The 18,957-nt window shown below is 35.7% G+C and overlaps 2 protein-coding genes across 19 annotated transcripts in view; one reads left to right on the forward strand and one right to left on the reverse strand.

Annotated features, from left to right (window-relative positions):
* Gga (ADP-ribosylation factor-binding protein Gga) overlaps positions 1-13,451 on the reverse strand; it is a 116,967-nt gene extending 103,516 nt beyond the window's left edge. For 5 of the 12 annotated variants that reach the window (XR_011732178.1, XR_011732177.1, XM_071779151.1 and 2 more), the window contains exons 1-7: positions 8,584-8,642; positions 8,197-8,234; positions 6,886-7,046; positions 6,302-6,535; positions 5,243-5,416; positions 4,848-5,067; positions 522-860 (exon numbers count right to left, since the gene is read on the reverse strand). Coding sequence is in view for 10 of the 12 variants with exons in the window: in XM_071779151.1 (XP_071635252.1) it covers positions 522-860; positions 4,848-5,067; positions 5,243-5,416; positions 6,302-6,535; positions 6,886-7,046; positions 8,197-8,234; positions 8,584-8,627 (1,210 nt within the window). In the remaining 2 variants the exon portion in view is untranslated. The other 7 variants (XM_071779147.1, XM_071779145.1, XM_071779144.1 and 4 more) reach the window with 7 other exon arrangements.
* Positions 13,452-13,559: 108 nt separating this feature from the next.
* On the forward strand, positions 13,560-18,422 carry LOC139813575 (GTPase-activating protein and VPS9 domain-containing protein 1-like). 7 transcript variants are annotated; one of them, XR_011732180.1, is made up of 6 exons: positions 13,560-13,695; positions 14,089-14,885; positions 14,965-15,170; positions 15,251-15,626; positions 15,711-17,036; positions 17,127-18,030. XR_011732180.1 is itself a non-coding variant. In XM_071779160.1 (4 exons), exons 2-4 carry the CDS (start codon positions 15,143-15,145, stop codon positions 15,747-15,749), a joined length of 459 nt encoding a protein of 152 aa, XP_071635261.1. In that variant the 5' UTR covers positions 13,957-14,885; positions 14,965-15,142; the 3' UTR covers positions 15,750-16,227. The 7 variants fall into 7 exon arrangements, 1 of the variants encoding a protein (XP_071635261.1); XR_011732181.1 differs by lacking the exon at positions 13,560-13,695 and adding an exon at positions 13,936-13,950; XR_011732184.1 differs by lacking the exon at positions 13,560-13,695 and having other exon boundaries at positions 13,957-14,481; positions 14,577-14,885; positions 17,127-18,020.
* The last annotated feature ends 535 nt before the right edge of the window (positions 18,423-18,957 follow it).

Genomic DNA, 18,957 nt, shown 5'->3' on the forward strand with positions numbered 1-18,957 from the left:
AGGAACGTGTCTGCATTGTTGCTGGCATGTTGCCGACAACATAGTAAGTGTTGCTACCAGAATTGTGGCAATTGAGTCCGCATTTGTCGGCAAGTTGATGCCTTCACGATATAACAATTTTTTATAGCAACTTGCCAGCAACTTGTTGGCAATTTATGCTGCGATCTAAAACCGTCTGATTCAAAATTCGAGCTGTTGCTGTCATGTTGCTGTAATAATTCATAGGATCACACAATGCTGTCATATTGCTAACAACGCGAAGTAAATTTGACGCTGTTCTCTTGCCGACAAATTGCTAACAATATATGTATCCAATTTTGCCTGCGTGTTGCTTCAAATATTAAATTACTCGAAATCAATTGAAGCAAATATACGGCAAGTTGCCAACATCATAAGCAATCACAGGTTTGCGCGATTTTGCTCACACAGACACGCTTTGCTATCTGGGAATATAATTGCTTCAATATTTTATAAGTCTCTGATTTTTGTATTAAATATTTTCAATTATTATTTATGCTTACTTTTTTTATTCATAGGCGAGATACTGATTGGTTGCATTATGGTGTTTGGCATCAAGAAACTTGTTTCAGATTTGACTGGTTTCTCCAGTGTATTAAATATATCTCCTAGCACATCCATATCTGAGCGATGATCTGTCAATGATATACCCTGCGTCGTGCTTAAACTGCTCTTACAGGGAACAGTGTCAATAGGAGACGATAGGTCCAAAAGGGATGTTTCATTGTAAATCGACTTAGAAGCTTCTGTCGCAGAAGATTTGGGAAATTGCCCAAGGATGATAACAGATGTATATTTCTCAAAGACTTGATTCAACTCATCGCTAGCAGCTAGTACATCACCTAATGTCATAGAATAAAAAATTCAATTAAAAAGATTAAACCGAAAGCACATTTTTATTTCGCCAACAAATAATAAACAATTAAAATTTATTTAATCGACTACACACACACAATTGACTAATCGTCATGACGATTCGACCATTGGTTTTGGTTTTATTAATCGTCAAGACAATAATCTTTGATACTTATACAAGGTGTAACAAAAAGGTTGTCCGTTACTTTAAGGATGAATAATAGAGAAGACCGGAGCGAAGTCGTCACTATTTTTTCGGTGCCTATTTTTAACAAAACAAATAATTTTAGTAAAATGTGGTATACATTTTTGGTCTACGTCACTTTGTTCAACTGATATAGAGTAAAAACGACAAAGGTGCAAAAATTGAAATGTTAAAATTGCCGGGGCAGAGTCGTTACTCCATTCTCGGACTGAATTTTAAATAAAAATTCATAATTCCAATCATGAAAAATGATAGGATACATTTTATTATTTTTTTTAATGGAAAAATGGAAACATTAATTTAAAACACGATGGCGGAAAATAATTACAAGAAAAGCATACACACTTATGTGCCCTACGCTCGCACGTTTCTCGTCAGCTCTATTCTGTCATCTCTGAGCACACGCAGCACATATCCAAGTCCTCGCCGGAATCCGACCGCTGCTGCTTCTTTGACTTTAAATAAGAACTTTTTTCATTATTTTTATATGTACTATTCACTAGTAACGGACAACCTTTTTGTTACACCTTGTATATAAGCATCTCATTTTGGTAATTATTTACAATAACTAACACAGCTCGGATTACTTTGACCTTGACATATGTTGTCAAGGTCACCCTCCTGAGTGACCTTCAGAAGGTTTTAGCTGGCGGTCATTGTTTATTAAAAAGTTATAAACAAAAAAAGAAAAATATAGCAGCTATTTTGAGTATTAGAAGGCATAAATAACTAATATATATGTCAAAATAGTTTACGCATACACTTTTCACGCAAACCGAGGTTCACCCACACCCCCCCTGCTTTCGGGGGAGGTGCGATAGCGCCCTCCCTCGCTTACGTGTGTACTGTTTATACACACTTTTCACTATAATGGCAGATATATATCCCATATAAATTGATTTACAAAACATAAAATTTTTAAATTACATCCATATATTTATTTATTGTTTATCATTTTGGTAAATCTACACACCTTTGATAAACCTGTGTGTATGTGTGCGTGTGTGTGTGTGTGTACACTATGTAGCTGCGACATATTCATCATCGAAAGTCAAGCGATATAAATATGTACTTTTCATATACCAACTGTTCTCTGCTTTAACAATGGTAAATATACAGAATAGTGGCCTCCTCACCGATTTTAAATATGATGACTAGTCAATCGTGCGGAATAACCGAGCGTCTTGATTCAAGCAGTTAGGTATCACGCTGGGAGTTTGTTTAGTTTTATTATGCGGGGGAGGGGCTCCGCAGGCGGAGCCCCTTCCCCCGCCTATTTATGTACTGTTTATACACATGTACTATCGCTTTGTGAGCATATATTAATATGAGTTTTTAAATAATACGTCAATTGTGTGTATAAACAGTACACACATAAGCAAGGAAGGGGCTACCGTACCTCCCCCGAAAGCAGGGGGGTGTGGTTGAACCTCGCTTCGCGTGAAAAGTGTATGCGTGAACTATTTCGACATATATATTAGTCATTTATGCCTTCTAATACTCAAAATAGCTGCTATATTTTTCAAACTTTTTTTGTTTATAACTTTTTAATAAACAATGACCGCCGGCTAAAACCTTCTGAAGGTCACTCAGGAGGGTGACCTTGACAACATATGTCAAGGTCAAAGTAATCCGGGCTGTGTTAGTTATTCTACATAATTACCCTCATTTTAAACAATTTAAATTACATTATGTTTATTGCGAAAAATGTTACCTCAGCCAGGGTTCGAACCTGGAATCTCCTTCATTCCGTGTAGGGCATCATACCAATTCGACCACTGAGGCATGTAGTAATATTTATCGCAATAATACACTAAACAATAATAATTTTAAGTCGCGGTGTATAATCAAACCGAAAGTACATTTTTATTTTGCCGAATAAATAATAAACAATTAAACTTCATTTAATCGACTACAATTGGCTAATCGTCACGATTAAATTTAATAATTTAATTTAAATTATTTAAAATAAAATGCTTATAAGTATAAGTATCAAAGATTATTAATGTCTTGACCACGGGTCTTGACGATTAATTGGACCAAAACCAATGGTCGAATTGTGTCTCTATGTTATTATTGTTTAGTGTGTTATTGTAATAAATATTACCACATGCCTCGGTGGTCGATTGGTACGCCCTGCACGGAATAAAAGAGGTTCCAGGTTCGAACCCTGGCTGAGGTAATATTTTTTACAATAAATTTAATAATTTAATAAAATAATGAGTAAGAACTCTCGAAATTATAAAACTTGAAAAAGAGATGGCTATGAGAGTCAGACGCAGTTATCTGTGCGTGAGTGATCAAATCACTGATTTATTCCATGTGTATACATTCGTCGAACGTTTTGGCTCGGGATTGAGCCATCTTCAGCAAGAAAAATAATTAAATTACTCCCTCTCTCCAATCCTGTTGAGCGAGCTTCAGGATTCGAAGATCCAAAAACAACATTGACTAAGATTGATATCTGTAATAAATGTTTTTCTATAAATTGAGTCAATTAGTACAACCTTATTAAACTCACCCAAAAGTCAGGAGAAAAGAAATATCACAAAGCCATGTAGAAAAGCATATAAGATCCGAACAGATAAAAAAATACTAACAATGAAACGGAATCAACGAACCGGTCAGGACGACGGGCACGAAATATCTAACGTTAGTTTAGTCATGTCACGAGTCATGGTAACAAACCTTAATAAATAAAAGCTGAGATATAAGGGTCGACAATATAAGAAAATTTAAAAACAAAATAAGTAGTCCGTATTATAAATATAAGAAAATTTAAAAACAAAATAAGTAGTCCGTATTATAACAAAGTATATGCACCGGCAACCGGCATGGTTCACAATTTATTTAATATTGATACATAGGCGTGATGGAGCAATTCTGTATCCGTTTGAGAGAATTAAGGCTGTCCTTTTATAACTTGATACATGACATTTCTGACACTAATCGTTTAGCTAAAAATTGTTCTCTAATATTTCAACATTCTCCCAATCAAATTCATGGTCAAAGTTAATTCGGTGGTCAGTGATAACGGAAACATTTATTACAGATATCAATCTAATAGTCAATGTTGTTTTTCATCTTCAAATCCTGAAGCTCGCTCAACAGGATTGGAGAGGGGGAGTAATTTAATTATTTTTCTTGCTGGATGGCTCAATCCCGAGCCGAAATGTTCGTCGAATGTATACACATGGAATGAATCAGTAATTTGATCACTCACGCACAGATAACTGCGTCTGACTCTCATATCCATCCCTTTTTCAAGTTTAATAATTTAATTTAAATTATTAAAAATGAGATGCTTATATATAAGTATCAAAGATTATTAATGTCTTGACGATTAATCAGACCAAAACCAATGGTTGAATCGTCATGACGATTAGCCAATTGTAGTCGATTAAATGAATTATAATTGTTTAAAAAGATTAAAGTTGTTTAATACGTAGATTATAAATTAGTGTAATGAAAAAAAAAGATCGATGCAAATGAGTCAAGTAATAGAATGCACAATTCAGTTTTATGGTGTCATTTTATAAAATAATCTGATATCTAAAAATTGAAATATCCCATAGTTTTCGACTCTTTCGTCAGATCATACGTACAAATGTGAAAAATAAGATTTTTAGTCTTAAAATACGTAATTATGGCTTAAATTTTTTGAACTGATTATATTATTAACAGAATTTTCTAGACGACAGTTTAGGATATTCTGTTAATAATATAAAATCTACCGAGTAAATCGTTAGGTTTAAATATAACAAGATACCAAGCATTTCGACATTGCCCTGAGTTTCGTTGGCGAGTCTCAACAAAATAGGTTTCAGTCGCTCGCATGCTTGATACAACTCCTTCATCAATTCAAGATCCTCTGCACTGGTTTCATTCTGATTATATGAATCTAACATTTCTGACAGTAGCGTTACATTGTTTTGCACAGATTCTAATTCTATTCCTCTTCGCGAGTTTAACTGCAGTCGTTCCTCATCCTGCAAAAATATATATTTATAATGAAAATTTTTGAAAAACATGTAAATAAAGAAAAAGATGTAAATTAAGAAAAAGATTTAATAAATGTCCGGAACAAAAAATATGAAGAATAAAGTATTTGAATCTCAACCTTTCTAAACATCTCATTCCAAATATTTTTCTGAAACTAAATACCTCTTTCACCATAAACTTGATCAGTCGGTTTGCAGTCTGTAGATCAGAAGGATCCTTACTATGAAGTAATCTACGCAAATGCCTTGACATTTCTTCATTTTCAAATATATTACTTTTTATTTTAGACGATTTTTGAATTTCTTCACTGTTTGCCATTATAAATGCTGCATCCTCCTGTAATTCGTTTTTATCCCATATTGCAAAGTAATAACTAATTTGAACATTGAAGTCTAAGATCATGAACATGATGTAGTATAGATCAAAATAAAACACATTTTTATAAATGCTCTTATGCATGTTAAAGGTTAACTTCCATTGAAGAAAATTAACTTTTATGTTTCTAAATGTCTCTATATAATAAGTCTATATCATTAAAATATACGGTAAGAGATATGTAAAACTGTTTTAAACAAAATTCTTATGGTTTAATAACGATGTATTTATGTATTTTAACACTTCTTATTTACGCTAGTTTAGTAAAAATATTTCGTTAAAGATATTGCTGATTTCCTTCCATAGCAATGCATGTCATGCATCAATATTTTGTGGACTGTCAAAGATATCTAATTAAATATTTGTGGAGTATTTCAAATTTTGCCACAAAAATAATACAATTTTAGAGTACTTCTACATTAACAATATCATAAGAATATCATAAACAAGAATCTTGAAATATTTCCATAATTAAAAATCAGAAGATTTAAATCAAGATGTAGATTATGTTATTGATCTTTCTCTGCCATGCTGATCACTGTAATTACTATTAACTCTGTTGTAAACAAAAAGTATTTATAACTCCGAAAAGTGTATGACTTTATTTTATCAATCAATGAGTAAAATATATCATTATTTTTTAAAACTTTGCATATAAGGCGACAAAATTGAGATTCTATTGTTTTTGATAGATGACAGTTCCACATCAAATATCTAACCACGAGATTAGAGACTAACTGCATATTTTGTTGTGCTTTTAGTATTATCACGTTAGAAAGACAAGAATATATCTGCAAACACAATTATCAGACTAACAACCAATATAACAACTAATAAAGATATAACCTCAATGACTCCTTGCTTCTTCAACATCTCGTAAGCCTCCTTAATTTTTGATTCGCGAGGATATTCTCTGATCCATACATAAAGAAGTTGCAAAACTTTTTGCCGTACACTCACTGTAGTGCGATTACCTAAATATTTTGGCGAGACCAATTTTATCATCTCATTAAGAAAACGGAATTTACCAACTTCCGCATGAAATAACGGACCACATCTCTTCATACAAGTATCTAGTAACTGAAAAACAAAAATCTATAGAATTTGTGTACAAGTGTATTTGCAAAAAAAAAAATATATATATATATATATGTATATATATATATATATATGTATATATATATATAAATTTCAAGTTCTCAAAATGTTAAGATCAAAGCATTATCTTGTATTATCTTATTAAGTTATATATTATTGCTTTAAAATTCAATTCACACTAGAAGTAGCATAGGATTACTAATATAAATGTCTTATTAATAATATTATGCTACCTATCCAATTTTATTACTAATAAATTTAAATATTCTATTTAATAACTAAATGAGTAGTTATTATTGAACTAATGTGCAACATATATAAAGACAACATACCGAAAGTGCTTGTAGTGCTTCTGATTCCTTAAGTGATTGAATTTGCGTTGCCAATAACTTGATACCTATTTGTATACCCTCTGTTTCTTTAGTAAGCATCACACAGAATGCTTCGATGGCTGCTACGTCTGGCTTCTGATTTTGTGGATTTGTAATCCTCTCTACAGTATTATATATATATATATATATATATATATATATATATATATATATATATATATATATATATAACTTTTTATCATACTATGAATCATACTATGAATATTTTAATATACAAAAAATTATAGCATTATTTGAAACAAGTACAATGTATGACTTATTGGAATTATGAGACAATTTATACAAGTTTTATTGATTTGAAATTTGCACACTATTTCTACTTTTTTATTTCTAATTTTCAATACAAAAGGACCTCGCACAAAACCAATGGAAAAGTAGTCCTAGTCAAATTAGCTGAAGTTTTAGTATGATAAAGTTCAGACTGTCCTGATTAAAAATCTCAATGGCTGCAAGTTCAGAAAATGCCCAGTTTCCGAGATACTTGTTCTCAAAGTGTTGAAATCGACGATGATTTTTCTTTTATTCATGAATTGTCATAATCTATTTCAACACTTTGAGACCAAGTATCTCGGAAACTGGACATTTTCTGAACTTGCAGCCCTTGACACTTTTGATCAGTACAGTCTGAATTTCATCATACTAAAACTTGACTGAGCTAATTTGACTGGGGCTATTTTTCCATTGGTTTTGTGCGGAGTCCTTTCTAATTTCTGTATTGGCTGACATATAACACGCTATCATCTGCATCAATACAAGAGTTGAGAAGCCATATTGCACAGCAAAAATAGAAAGATAGAAGTTATCTATAAAATTTTGAATCAATAAAATATATATGATTTATAAACAATTATGCCAAATCATACATTAGCCAAATTATGCCAAATCATGTACTTATTCCAAATAGTATTACAATTGTTAATACATCAAGATATGTAACAATAAACAAATTATACATCTCTAATTTTTAATATAGATAACTTTTATGAATGACTATGTTTACAAATACATTCAACTTGAACCGTTTAATTTGTTACAATCTTGTATTTCTTACTACGTCCACTTCTTTAGGAAATAAAGAAATGACCACTTACAATGGAATACTGTGCGTACATGTATTTGTATGTACATGTATATAATACAAACAAATATTACAGCAAAATAAATGTGAGTTGAATTAATATTTAAAATCTGCCACATTTAAACAGGAAGCAAAACATTGTAAATTAATTGTGTGACTCATATCATACTCACGTATTAGAGCTTCTAAGCTAGTAGTCACCACGTCCATGCTGAAAATCGTAATTATTAACGTTGTATATAATTCCCAGACTTACAGAAGACTAAAACAAAGTTTACAACATTTTATGTCGGAAATATTTCTGTGGAAATATTTCAATTATCACTCAGGACAACAGAATCACAAATTGTTATATTATACTCATATCAATAAATCTTGTCAACTATTTCTACTTTTCTATTATCTGTTTTCATTTAATATAAAATATCGATTTTAGCCACTATATTGTACTTAATTTATTATTTACTTGCTTTATGAGTGACTTTTCAACATAGAACAGCTGTTTCTATTACAGGAAACATCTTACTTTTCTTTATAGTAGTATGTATGTACATACATACATGTAATAGTGGTAGTAGAGCCCCCTATAATGGGTGCTTTTCATTTAGCGAAAGGTGCGTTCACTCTTGTCGAGATGGCCATACGGTAAAGGCCTTCACACACGAATCGACGGAAGACGTAAGACGTAAATCGTAAGGAAATCCACCAATAGTCGACTATTCCCCTCTTTAAGAGGGAAGAAGAGGGGAATAGTCGACTCTGATTAAGAGCCACCGCACAAGACTCTCGTATGCCCGATCTACAATAGCTGTAGTAAGCTGTAGTAAGCCTCAAGCCGTCAGAAATTGACCAATTACAGGCGAATGTGAGGAGAATAATCGACTGTGATTGGTCAGTTTCTTACATCTTGAGGCTTACTACTGCTTACTACAGCTATTGTAGATCGGGCAGTATGGTCACGTAGCGTAACGTAACGTGAGTCAACGCACAAGAAACGTATCGGTTAGCGCCTCCGCACAAGCTCTCGTATGGTAACGTAACGTAGATCAACGCACAAGACACGTATAACGCCGTAACGGCCGTAACCAATACGTTTCTTGTGCGTTGGCTCACGTTATGTTACGCTACGTGACCATACGAGAGTCTTGTGCGGTGGCTCTAAGGCTGAGTTTCCACTGAGCGCGTCACGCGTCGCGTCGTCACAAGTTAACCAATCAAAACATCCCATTTCATTACATTCTTGTGACGGGATCGAAATGGGATGTTTTGATTGGTTCAACTCGGACGACGCGACGCGTGACGCGCTCAGTGGAAACTCAGCCTAAGGGTTGGTTTATAATAGCCGTAACCGTTGATTTAAGCCGTAACCTTTAAGAAATTGACCAATCACAGTCGATTATTCTTCTCACATTCGACTGTGATTGGTCAATTTCTTAAAGATTACGGCTTAAATCAACGGTTACGGCTATTATAAATCAACCCTAAAGGTGAAATTTCATAGGCAGTAAAAAGTAGCAGCAGATCGTACTGATTGGCTACAAAATAGAGAAGTTCTAGGAACTCGAGAACTTCTCTATTTTATAGCCAATCAGTACAATCTGCTGCTGCTTTTCACTGCCCATGAAATTTCACCTTAAAGCCTTGTGTACATATGTACATACATACACGATACTAGAAATCGGTCCAAGTTTCGGTTTAAGCCAATGAAACTGCTGCTTTTCTGTAAGAGCTGCAAGTTGATTGGCTTAAGGCCCCGGACACACACTTTTTCGTAACAGTAATGCTGGGTCTACAATGCGAGTCGCAAAGTCGTGAGTCGCAAGAATTGACTAATCACAGTCAAATTTGAGGAGAATAATCGACTGTGATTGGTCAATTCTTGCGACTCACGACTTTATGACTCGCATTGTAGACCCAGCATAACAGTAGGATTTCGACCAATTGTGTTACTCGATTCGGGAACGTATGGCCGTACGTTTTAGAATCGAGCAACGCGATTGGTCGAAATCCTACTGTTACGTTCTACGGAAAGTGTGTGTGGCCAGCTTAAATCGAAACTTGGACACAGTTCTTGCATCGTGGACATCGGGCTTAAGCCCGATAAGCCAATGAAACTGCTACTTTTCTGTTAAGAGCTGCAAGTTGATTAGCTTAAACCGAAACTTGAACACAGTTCTTGCATCGTGGACACCGGGCTTTATGCTGGGTCTACCAATGCGAGTCGCAAAGTCGTGAGTCGCAAGAATTGACCAATCACAGTCGAATAATCGACTGTGATTGGTCAATTCTTACGACTTACGACTTACAACATCCATTGTAGACTGGCCCTTAGGTCCGGTCTACAATGAATGTCGGAAGTCGGAGTCGTAAGAAATTGACCAATCACAGTTCATTATTTTTCGACCGCAAGGAGAATAATAGATTGTGATTGGTCAATTTCTTACGACTCCGACTTCCGACATCTATTGTAGACCGGGCCTTAGTGGATTTTCTTACGATTTACGTCTTACGTCTTCCGTCGATTCGTGTGTCCGGGGCTTAACAGACTTTTAATTGATCCGCCATTTCTCCTCAAAAAAGCAAGAGAAACGGAAAGAGAAAGAGATATAAGAGAGAAAGAGAAAACGATATAAATTGTATCATAAAGAGATCCTTAATGTCTGTTTCCTCCAACGTAGTTCAATTCCAAGAGTTCCTGTGAACTGCGTTCAAAATTGAACGCAGTTTAATCTTCAGTGAACTTGTTTTGCTTTCCTTCAACGTTAAGGCCATTGCACGTAAGTCCATCTACAATAGGTGTTTTAAGCCCTAAGCCTTAAGAAATTGTTCAATTGATTTGCTTACTGCTTGAGTTTTACTGCTTAAGTTTTTCTATGTGCCACGGCATTATAATTCAATTGTTCAATCACAATTGAATTTGAAGAGAATAATTGACTGTGATTGGTCAATTTTTAGGGCTTAGGGCTTAAAACACCTATTGCAGATGAGCACTGACAAACTTTTAGTCATAATTGTAAGGCCGCAAGAAAATAGACCAATCACAGTCGATTATTCTCCTTGAGCTCGAAAAATAATCGAGTGTGATTGGTCTATTTTCTTACGGCCTTACGATTATGACATAAAACTTTGTTACGTGCAATGGCCTTTAAAGGGCCATCTACAATGAGTCGCAGTCGCAAGAGTCGTAAGAAATTGACCAATCACAGGTCATTATTCTTCGTCCGCAAGGAGAATAATAGACTGTGATTGGTCAATTTCTTACGACTCTTACGACTGCGACTCATTGTAGATAGCCCTTAAGCAGAGCACACACACTTTTCCGTAGAACGTAACAGTAAGGTTTCGACCAATCGCGTTGCTCGATTCGGCCGTCTGTAACCGTAGAAGTAAGAATTGAGCAACGCGATTGGTCGAAACCTTACTAAACTCAAGCAGTAAGCAAATTCACAGTCAAGAACTTAAGGCACGGCCCTAAGCGGTAGCGAATCTATAATGCCGTGGCACATAGAAAAACTTAAGCAGTAAAACTCAAGCAGTAAGCAAATCAGCCAATCACAGTCAAGAACTTAAGGCACGGCCCTAAGCGGCAGCGAATCCAAACCGTTGATTTCTTACTGCTTAAGTTTTACTGCTTAAGTTTTTCTATGTGCCAAGGCCCATATCCGTTGATTTCTTACTGCTTAAGTTTTTCTATGTGCCAAGGCCTTAAAACCTTGTGTCCATGACGCTAGAACTGTGTCCGAGTTTCGGTTTAAGCCAATGAAACTGCTACTTTTCTGTAAGAGCTGCAAGTTGATTGGCTTAAACCAAAACTCGGACGCAGTTCTAGCATCGTGGACACAAGACTTAAGCCAATGGTGTTCCTTTCGCTGATTGGCTCCGCCATTTCCCGATCAGCGCTTCCGGTTCTTTAGTGGAAGTGAGACAAAGCTATAAGTGGGAGTGAGACAAAGCTATATTGGTCCGCCATTTATCGACAAGACGTTAGTGGGAGTGAGACAAAGCTACCGCGATATCGGCACAACTCTACTTAAGGCTCTATAAATGTGAGTATTCTCGTCCGCCATTTTTGAACCAAACACATGTGAAAACATAACCTTTTCGTAAACGTCAATACGCTTTTTGGTCTCGTATTCTCAGCTTCCAAAATGACTGGCTGCATTGCAATTAATTGACTGAAATGACTGAAATAATGAGGTAAAAATTACAAAAGTGAGAAAATTTATTAGCGTATCTACGATTTTATTTATCAAAATCTGTTAACTTTTGTCATTTTCACCTCGTTTCAAGATACACAACCGACCTCCAGACGTACGCGGCGGTTTATTTTATCGACTTTAAAAGTTGGCGGGAAGTCGACTTTTTTAAAGACGAAAGTCGACTTGAAGTCGGCGAATGTCTAAAAAAACGCCGACTAAAAGTCGACTAAAATTGACAAGCATCACGGCCGAGATGCCTGTCAGCGGTCTAGTATTGTATAGAAGTCTAAATATTATTTTATAAATTAAAATCTCACATTTTTCATCCGAACCCCAGATTTCTAGCAGTTTGTATTTGGACACGACTCCCTGCGACTGCAGCGTTTGTACTATTGCTTGAGTGCGTGGTATCAACCTAAAAAAATCGTATTGAATTGATGTAATCTATTCGATGAATCAACGTGAAATTAAAAGGAGATAGAATAACGATTTACCTGGCCCATAACTTGGTGATGCTCCTAGGTGTCGTCAGCAGCAACGGAACAAATCGTTTCAGCTTAGGGCACACTTGACCCTCCAAGAAGAAATACGCGAACCACTTGACACCGTCCACGGATGCTCTATATCCATCGATGGTAGTGCCCATGCGGCCTTTCCAAATGTACCAGACACGCGCGCGGCAAATGATCTTCCCGATTCCTTGATTATATCTATAAATGAGAATAATATTCGATCATAATGAAGATTAATATCTTTATAAATAAATAGGAAAAACATTATAAAGCAACAATTGTGATAAAAATACCTTGGCGGTGGATCAACCAATGGTTCACTAAGATGGCATAGCATGGAAGCGAATTTCGGCAATCATTCGGGTTCTATCGCCGTGACACCTCGCATATACATCTTATTCGTTTCGCGTACACCTCTTTATAAACCACCTATTCCGGACTGATTTTCCGTAGAACGCACGAAAAATGCATGAACACAGGTTCCTCCATTTCTGGTGTTCTGAAAGATGGTTCAGAATGGAGAGGTCGCATTCAATAGGTCTTAATTATCGATGATAATTAATAACACACCATACCTAACCTGTAAGGATGTTTCCACTTGGCCTTATCCTGATCCTCTTTTAGATCCGCCATACCTGCAAGAACTATCTGGCGCAGCAATTTCGCTTTTGTCCTTAAAAAAGTCGACTTTCTGCCAAGTCAGTTTCGGTAGAAGTCGACTTTTTGCTCTTAGGGAATTGAATTTGAAGAGAATAATTGACTGTGATTGGTCAATTCTTACGATTTACGACTTACAACACCCATTGTAGACCGGCCCTAAGCAACACAAGTCGACAAAAGTATCGTTTTAAGTTATAAAAGTATTCGTATGTATTTGACCGGAAATGAATGTCCGGGAAAGAATCTATCATATGAAATCGTTTGTATTTCGTATGAAGACTTTTGAAGTGCAATTGAAAAGGTTTGTGAGTCATTCGTTTAATTGTAATTAATTAATTATTTTTACACCATGCATTTAGCCGAAATAATAGATAAATTAATAAAAGTTTTTATACGGAATCGTTTGTATTTTGTATGAAGAGTTATGAAGTGTGATTAAAAAGGTTTGTGAGTCACCCAGATAATTTTAATTAAATATTTATAAACTCGGTAATTAGCCGAAATATAGATTTTTAGTTATTCATGTTAAAAGAAGAAGGCGCTAGTGTTTCCGAAGGTCCGTCTGCAATCAGAATTAATATGAACGTTTTAAAAATTATTTTATACTGAAATAAATAAATATACAGGCTAATAAGCCCGTAGCTATGAGCGATAGTTGCTAATTAAGTTTGTCACTCATATTTCCATCTTGCAGAGGACCTCCGTAACGAGATCAAAGATGTACACCAGCTGTGCAGGGTGAAGAGGTTATCTCAAACGCCCTTAATTGGGCCACAGTCCAATTAAGAGCGACTCAAATGTCATTACCGCTGAGAAGTACTTCTTGCCATTTGAGTCAGCATGTCAGAGCTAGTCACTACGGATTGTGGTGACACAGCACTGGACTGCCTGCAGAAGTTAATCGCATATAGCCATCTCACTGGCGATGTGCCTGATTCAACGGAGCCTAACAAGCTGCTGATTGTGCGCATTGTCGAGACAATTTGCGGTTGCTTCACCGGTCCACAGACCGATGAGAGTGTGCAGCTGCAGATTATTAAAGCTCTGCTGACTGTAATGACAAGCCAGCATGTGGAGGTATACGAGGGTACGGTACTGTTAACAATTCATACTGTTTACAACGTTTACTTGTCGTCGCGCAACCTGGTGAATCAAACAACAGCCTGTGCGACTCTCACGCAGATGATCAACGTGATCTTTGCGCAAATGGAGACTCAGGCGGAGGAAGAGAACGTGAGGCTTGATGGGGAACATCAGCAGGAGGGTTCTATCATAGCAAACGGCAAAACTGAAGTTGAGCTAAGTCTTAGTTAGCTAAGTCTAACTAGCTCATCTTCATGAAACTTTACGTTGCGTGCGTCTATTTAATGACGATGGATGTAGAAAGCTCTTCAAATCACTTCGAGAGGATTATCAAAAGCGATCTCCTTATATCGCATATTTAATTAGATGTCGTCAGGGATTGCTGTCGACATTAGCTCACTTAGATAGGTACTGTTTATATATAAATGTATAAGTAAATGTAAGATGTTTAAATGTAAGATGTTAACCGTTTAATAATATTTTTCAGATTATGCGTGCGAGTTATGTGCGATCGGGATGCTATCAATAATCATCTTGTATCCGTTTGTGTGAGGGTATTTTTGGAAAAAAAGAAAGCTTTCCTCCTGCGAAGAGTTTAAAAAGCTTACGCTAGCTGACGAGAAACAGGATCTCGTGGATAATTTTCTAGGGAAGGTCCACGTGGAATGGACATCAACGATCCGATTTGGCAATGTACATGAATATAATTATTTATCTCGCAATTGATCTTAGCGGAGTGCTCAGAGACGTCTGAACTTACTTCTTACTTTCAGCGGCAAGCGCCAACCAGTTAGATTTGGCGAGAGTCGTGGTAGAAAGAACCGTCATGGCACGGGTATACCACAATGCGCTCTATCTAAATGAAGATGGAGATGTATATAGGGACCAGCTTTTTCACGGTCATATCAATAAGTTGGCAAAGGTCGTAACTTCAAATCACAGGGACCTACGCATTTCAAAAGTTTATCATTACGAATGCCCCTGGTCATGGGCGCAGGCTGAATTGGCTGTGATATCGGCGTATAAGACTCCTAGGGATAAGTTGCAGTGTGTATTTTGTTGCGCGATTACCATCATGAATCTCTTCTCCATGGCATCGGAAAGAGGCATACCTGCTGCCGACGATCTGACTCCCGTGCTGGTCTACAGGTATGTCATAATCAAGGTATGCGATTGAAAAGAAAATTGTGATTTTAGCAAGAAGAGTGATTGTTAACGTGTGCTTAATTTCAGACTAATCCGCCGTCGTTGTATCGACTGTTCAATATGTAGACAGCTTTTACGGGAATCGATTGGAGGGAGAAGAACAATATTGGTGGACGCAGTTCTGCGCCGCGATCGAGTTAAAACAATGGATTAACAGTTTCTCAAGAGTATCACGATAAATAAGATTAGATTCGATGCTGGTGATAATGTAGAAATGTATCATAATCATAATTTGACGATTTCATAAAGAAGAAGACCAATATCTTGTGTAAAGCTAGCTAAACAGTTTTATGCTTCCAGTATCAATTAAAATTCTTAAATAGCCTCTTAAATAGTCTAACTGTTAGTTCTTTCGCACGTTATTATGTAACATTAGCAAAGACTGAATCAGATTATACGTAAAGTGTGGCTTTATCTTTATTTGTAACTCTATTGTATGTACAATGTCACAGGACATCGAAAAAAAAAAGAAACGTTTAGATATTCTATAATTTATGTACAATACAGAACTTATAGAGAATTGATAACCATTTAGCAGGATAAACTGTGTTGGCGTACTCTTTCTACATGCGCACCTTCCTCAAGAGCCGAGACTCGAACCAGATTCGTGAAAAATATCGCCAATTTCGTAGAGCTTTTGTACAGTTTTACTCTAGGAATATCGCGAGAGAAAGAAAGACTTCGGAGATTTTTATCTGAATCGATCGACATAAAGAGTGTTCAGAAACTAGTATTTTTCTGCATTGAGGGTAATGACGGGCAAAGCAGCTTAGGGTAAAACAGAGCCATGAGCAGAGAGCTATCCATAGTTTAATCTATTTGTTATCGACATCCCGTAAGCGCGCTATCTATCGAGCAGCGTTTCTGATGTAGTCGCGCTGCGAGACATCCGTCTAATTAAACGCATGTGTCGTGTTTCTTTCTATATTCGTGCGCAACGCTGACGCGCAGGCGTTCCCGGACTTTACCGCGCAAACAACGACGTTCTCGTCGTCACTTCTTTTCGGACGCTCAACGAGTGAGCATATATCATTTTGCTTAGATATTGCGTAGATACGCTACTTCTGTATATTGGTAGAATCCTTAATATCCCGGCTTCTGAGGAAGCAGAGCTGTTATATACAGCTACATTGCTGATTGAAGAAGACGAAATCTTGTCTCTGGACTTTCTGATTGCCGAGAAGGAAAACGAGGAAATTCCGATAATAAAGACGAGGGCGGCCATTAATCCCGAGATATATTGTTGGAAGGACGAGGATCTCTTGCGTCGTCTTTATACTTTATAAGTATACTCTGATGAGAAAATTCCAGTTATCCTATTCTGGAACAAGCCTAATTGTGGCTAATTGCAAGGTAACCTTATCATTTTATTTGGTAAAACCGTTCTTGGGTTTACATTAAATTCAGGCTTTACATAGCCTAATCATAGGATATTGGTTACAGAGAATATCGTGAGATTTTCACGATTGCATATCGTGGCGCGCATAAAGTAATACAATTGTGGCACGCATAAATTAATACGATCGAAAGGCCTTTTCTCGAGAGCTCAGTTCCTTCGTGAACTTTCCAGAAGACGAATAGTATAAGGCTATTCGTGCTTCTATCTGTATAAAGCATAACGTGTTCGGCGCGTGGCAACGGAATATCTGAGGCGTGAAACATCGCGTGATTTGAGCGTGATATATCGTGTTAAACAAGTACGACATTGCGTATCCTAAACATAATACATAGCGAGTACTAAGTGGGACTAAAGTCAATATAGATATTATTATCTGTGATACGAATAGTAAATACTGTAGAAATTCTCTGTTCAAGAAACTATATTCCTTTATTTGTATTAACCGCAATTATTATTATTCTATTTCTTGCGTGTTTTCTCTGTATATATTTGCTAACAATTTGCGATATTAGTTTGTATTCCACATATATAAGTTTATTCAGGTCAATAATGATTGAAGTACAATACACTATTATAACATAATCTTTCATTTCAGAAATTATATTCTTATTCGACGTTCTCTGCTGAAACATTACTTGAACTTAGTAGTTTTATTGATAAAAGAAAGATTAACTATCTTATAAAGAATAACAAGAAAACTTCAATCATCAATGACAAACATTCAATATAATCATTTACTGCATTATTCTTGTATGATTTACGTTTTTTGCATATGTTTATGATTTTTATTATATTGTGCATTACTTTGACATTGTCCAATTGAGATTAACGTTAATTGCTGCATTCTTGCGCAACCGAATGTAATATATTGATTTCACTCTATATAAAATTATAATTGAATTATTTCATAAACAATAAAGGCATCGTTCTTTCCTTCCCTTCGAATAAAAGATTTGATACTCAGTTCCTATACAAAGAGAGAGCATAGTAAAGAAGCTATTAGCTTTCGAGAATTTGAACGCATAATACTTTGTTATAATACTATGAGCGAATTAGTTTACGTCACTCTGTCAAGTTTTAATATTAAATTACTAATAATATGTCGATATCGGTACGTAGTTTAATAATAATACATTTAAAAGCGCTCAATTTAAAAGTAGGGCAATCCTAATAAACGACTGTAAAAAATTCACCCTGCACAGCTGGTACATCTTTACAAACTTAATTAGCAACTATCGCTCATAGCTACAGGCTTATTAGCCTGTATATTTATTTATTTTAGTATAAAATAATTTTTAAAACGTTCATATTAATTCTGATTGCAGACGGACCTTCAGGAACACTAGCGCCTTCTTCTTTTAACATGAATAACTAAAAATCTATATTTCGGCTAATTACAGAGTTTATAAATATTTAATTAAAATTATTTGGGTGATTCACAAACCTTTTTAATCACACTTCATAACTCTTCATACAAAATACAAACGATTCCGTATAAAAACTTTTATTAATTTAGCTATTTCGGCTAAATGCATGGTGTAAAAATAATTAATTAATTACAATTAAACGAATGACTCACAAACCTTTTCAATTGCACTTCAAAAGTCTTCATACGAAATACAAACGATTTCATATGGTAGATTCTTTCCCGGACATTCATTTCCGGTCAAATACATACGAATTATAAAAGTATTGTTTTTTAAGCCCTAAAGCCCGGTGTCCACGATGCAAGAACTGTGTCCAAGTTTCGATTTAGGCCAATCAACTTGCAGCTCTTACAGAAAAGTAGCAGTTTCATTGGCTTAAACCGAAACTTGGACACAGTTCTTGCATCGTGGACACCGGGCATAAACCCTAAAGCCCTAAAGTATTCTC

This window comes from Temnothorax longispinosus, chromosome 5 (assembly GCF_030848805.1).
Source record: "Temnothorax longispinosus isolate EJ_2023e chromosome 5, Tlon_JGU_v1, whole genome shotgun sequence".
NCBI classification, from domain to species: domain Eukaryota; kingdom Metazoa; phylum Arthropoda; class Insecta; order Hymenoptera; family Formicidae; genus Temnothorax; species Temnothorax longispinosus.

What these genes read in the sequence shown, in the direction of transcription:
- LOC139813575 (XM_071779160.1), top strand. Translation starts at nt 15,143, where the DNA reads ATGGACATCAACGATCCGATTTGGCAAT. An exon ending in CAACGATCCGATTTGGCAAT is followed by an intron (nt 15,171 to 15,250) that starts GTACATGAATAT and finishes TCTTACTTTCAG; the next exon opens with CGGCAAGCGCCAACCAGTTA. An exon ending in ACAGGTATGTCATAATCAAG is followed by an intron (nt 15,643 to 15,710) that starts GTATGCGATTGA and finishes GCTTAATTTCAG; the next exon opens with ACTAATCCGCCGTCGTTGTA.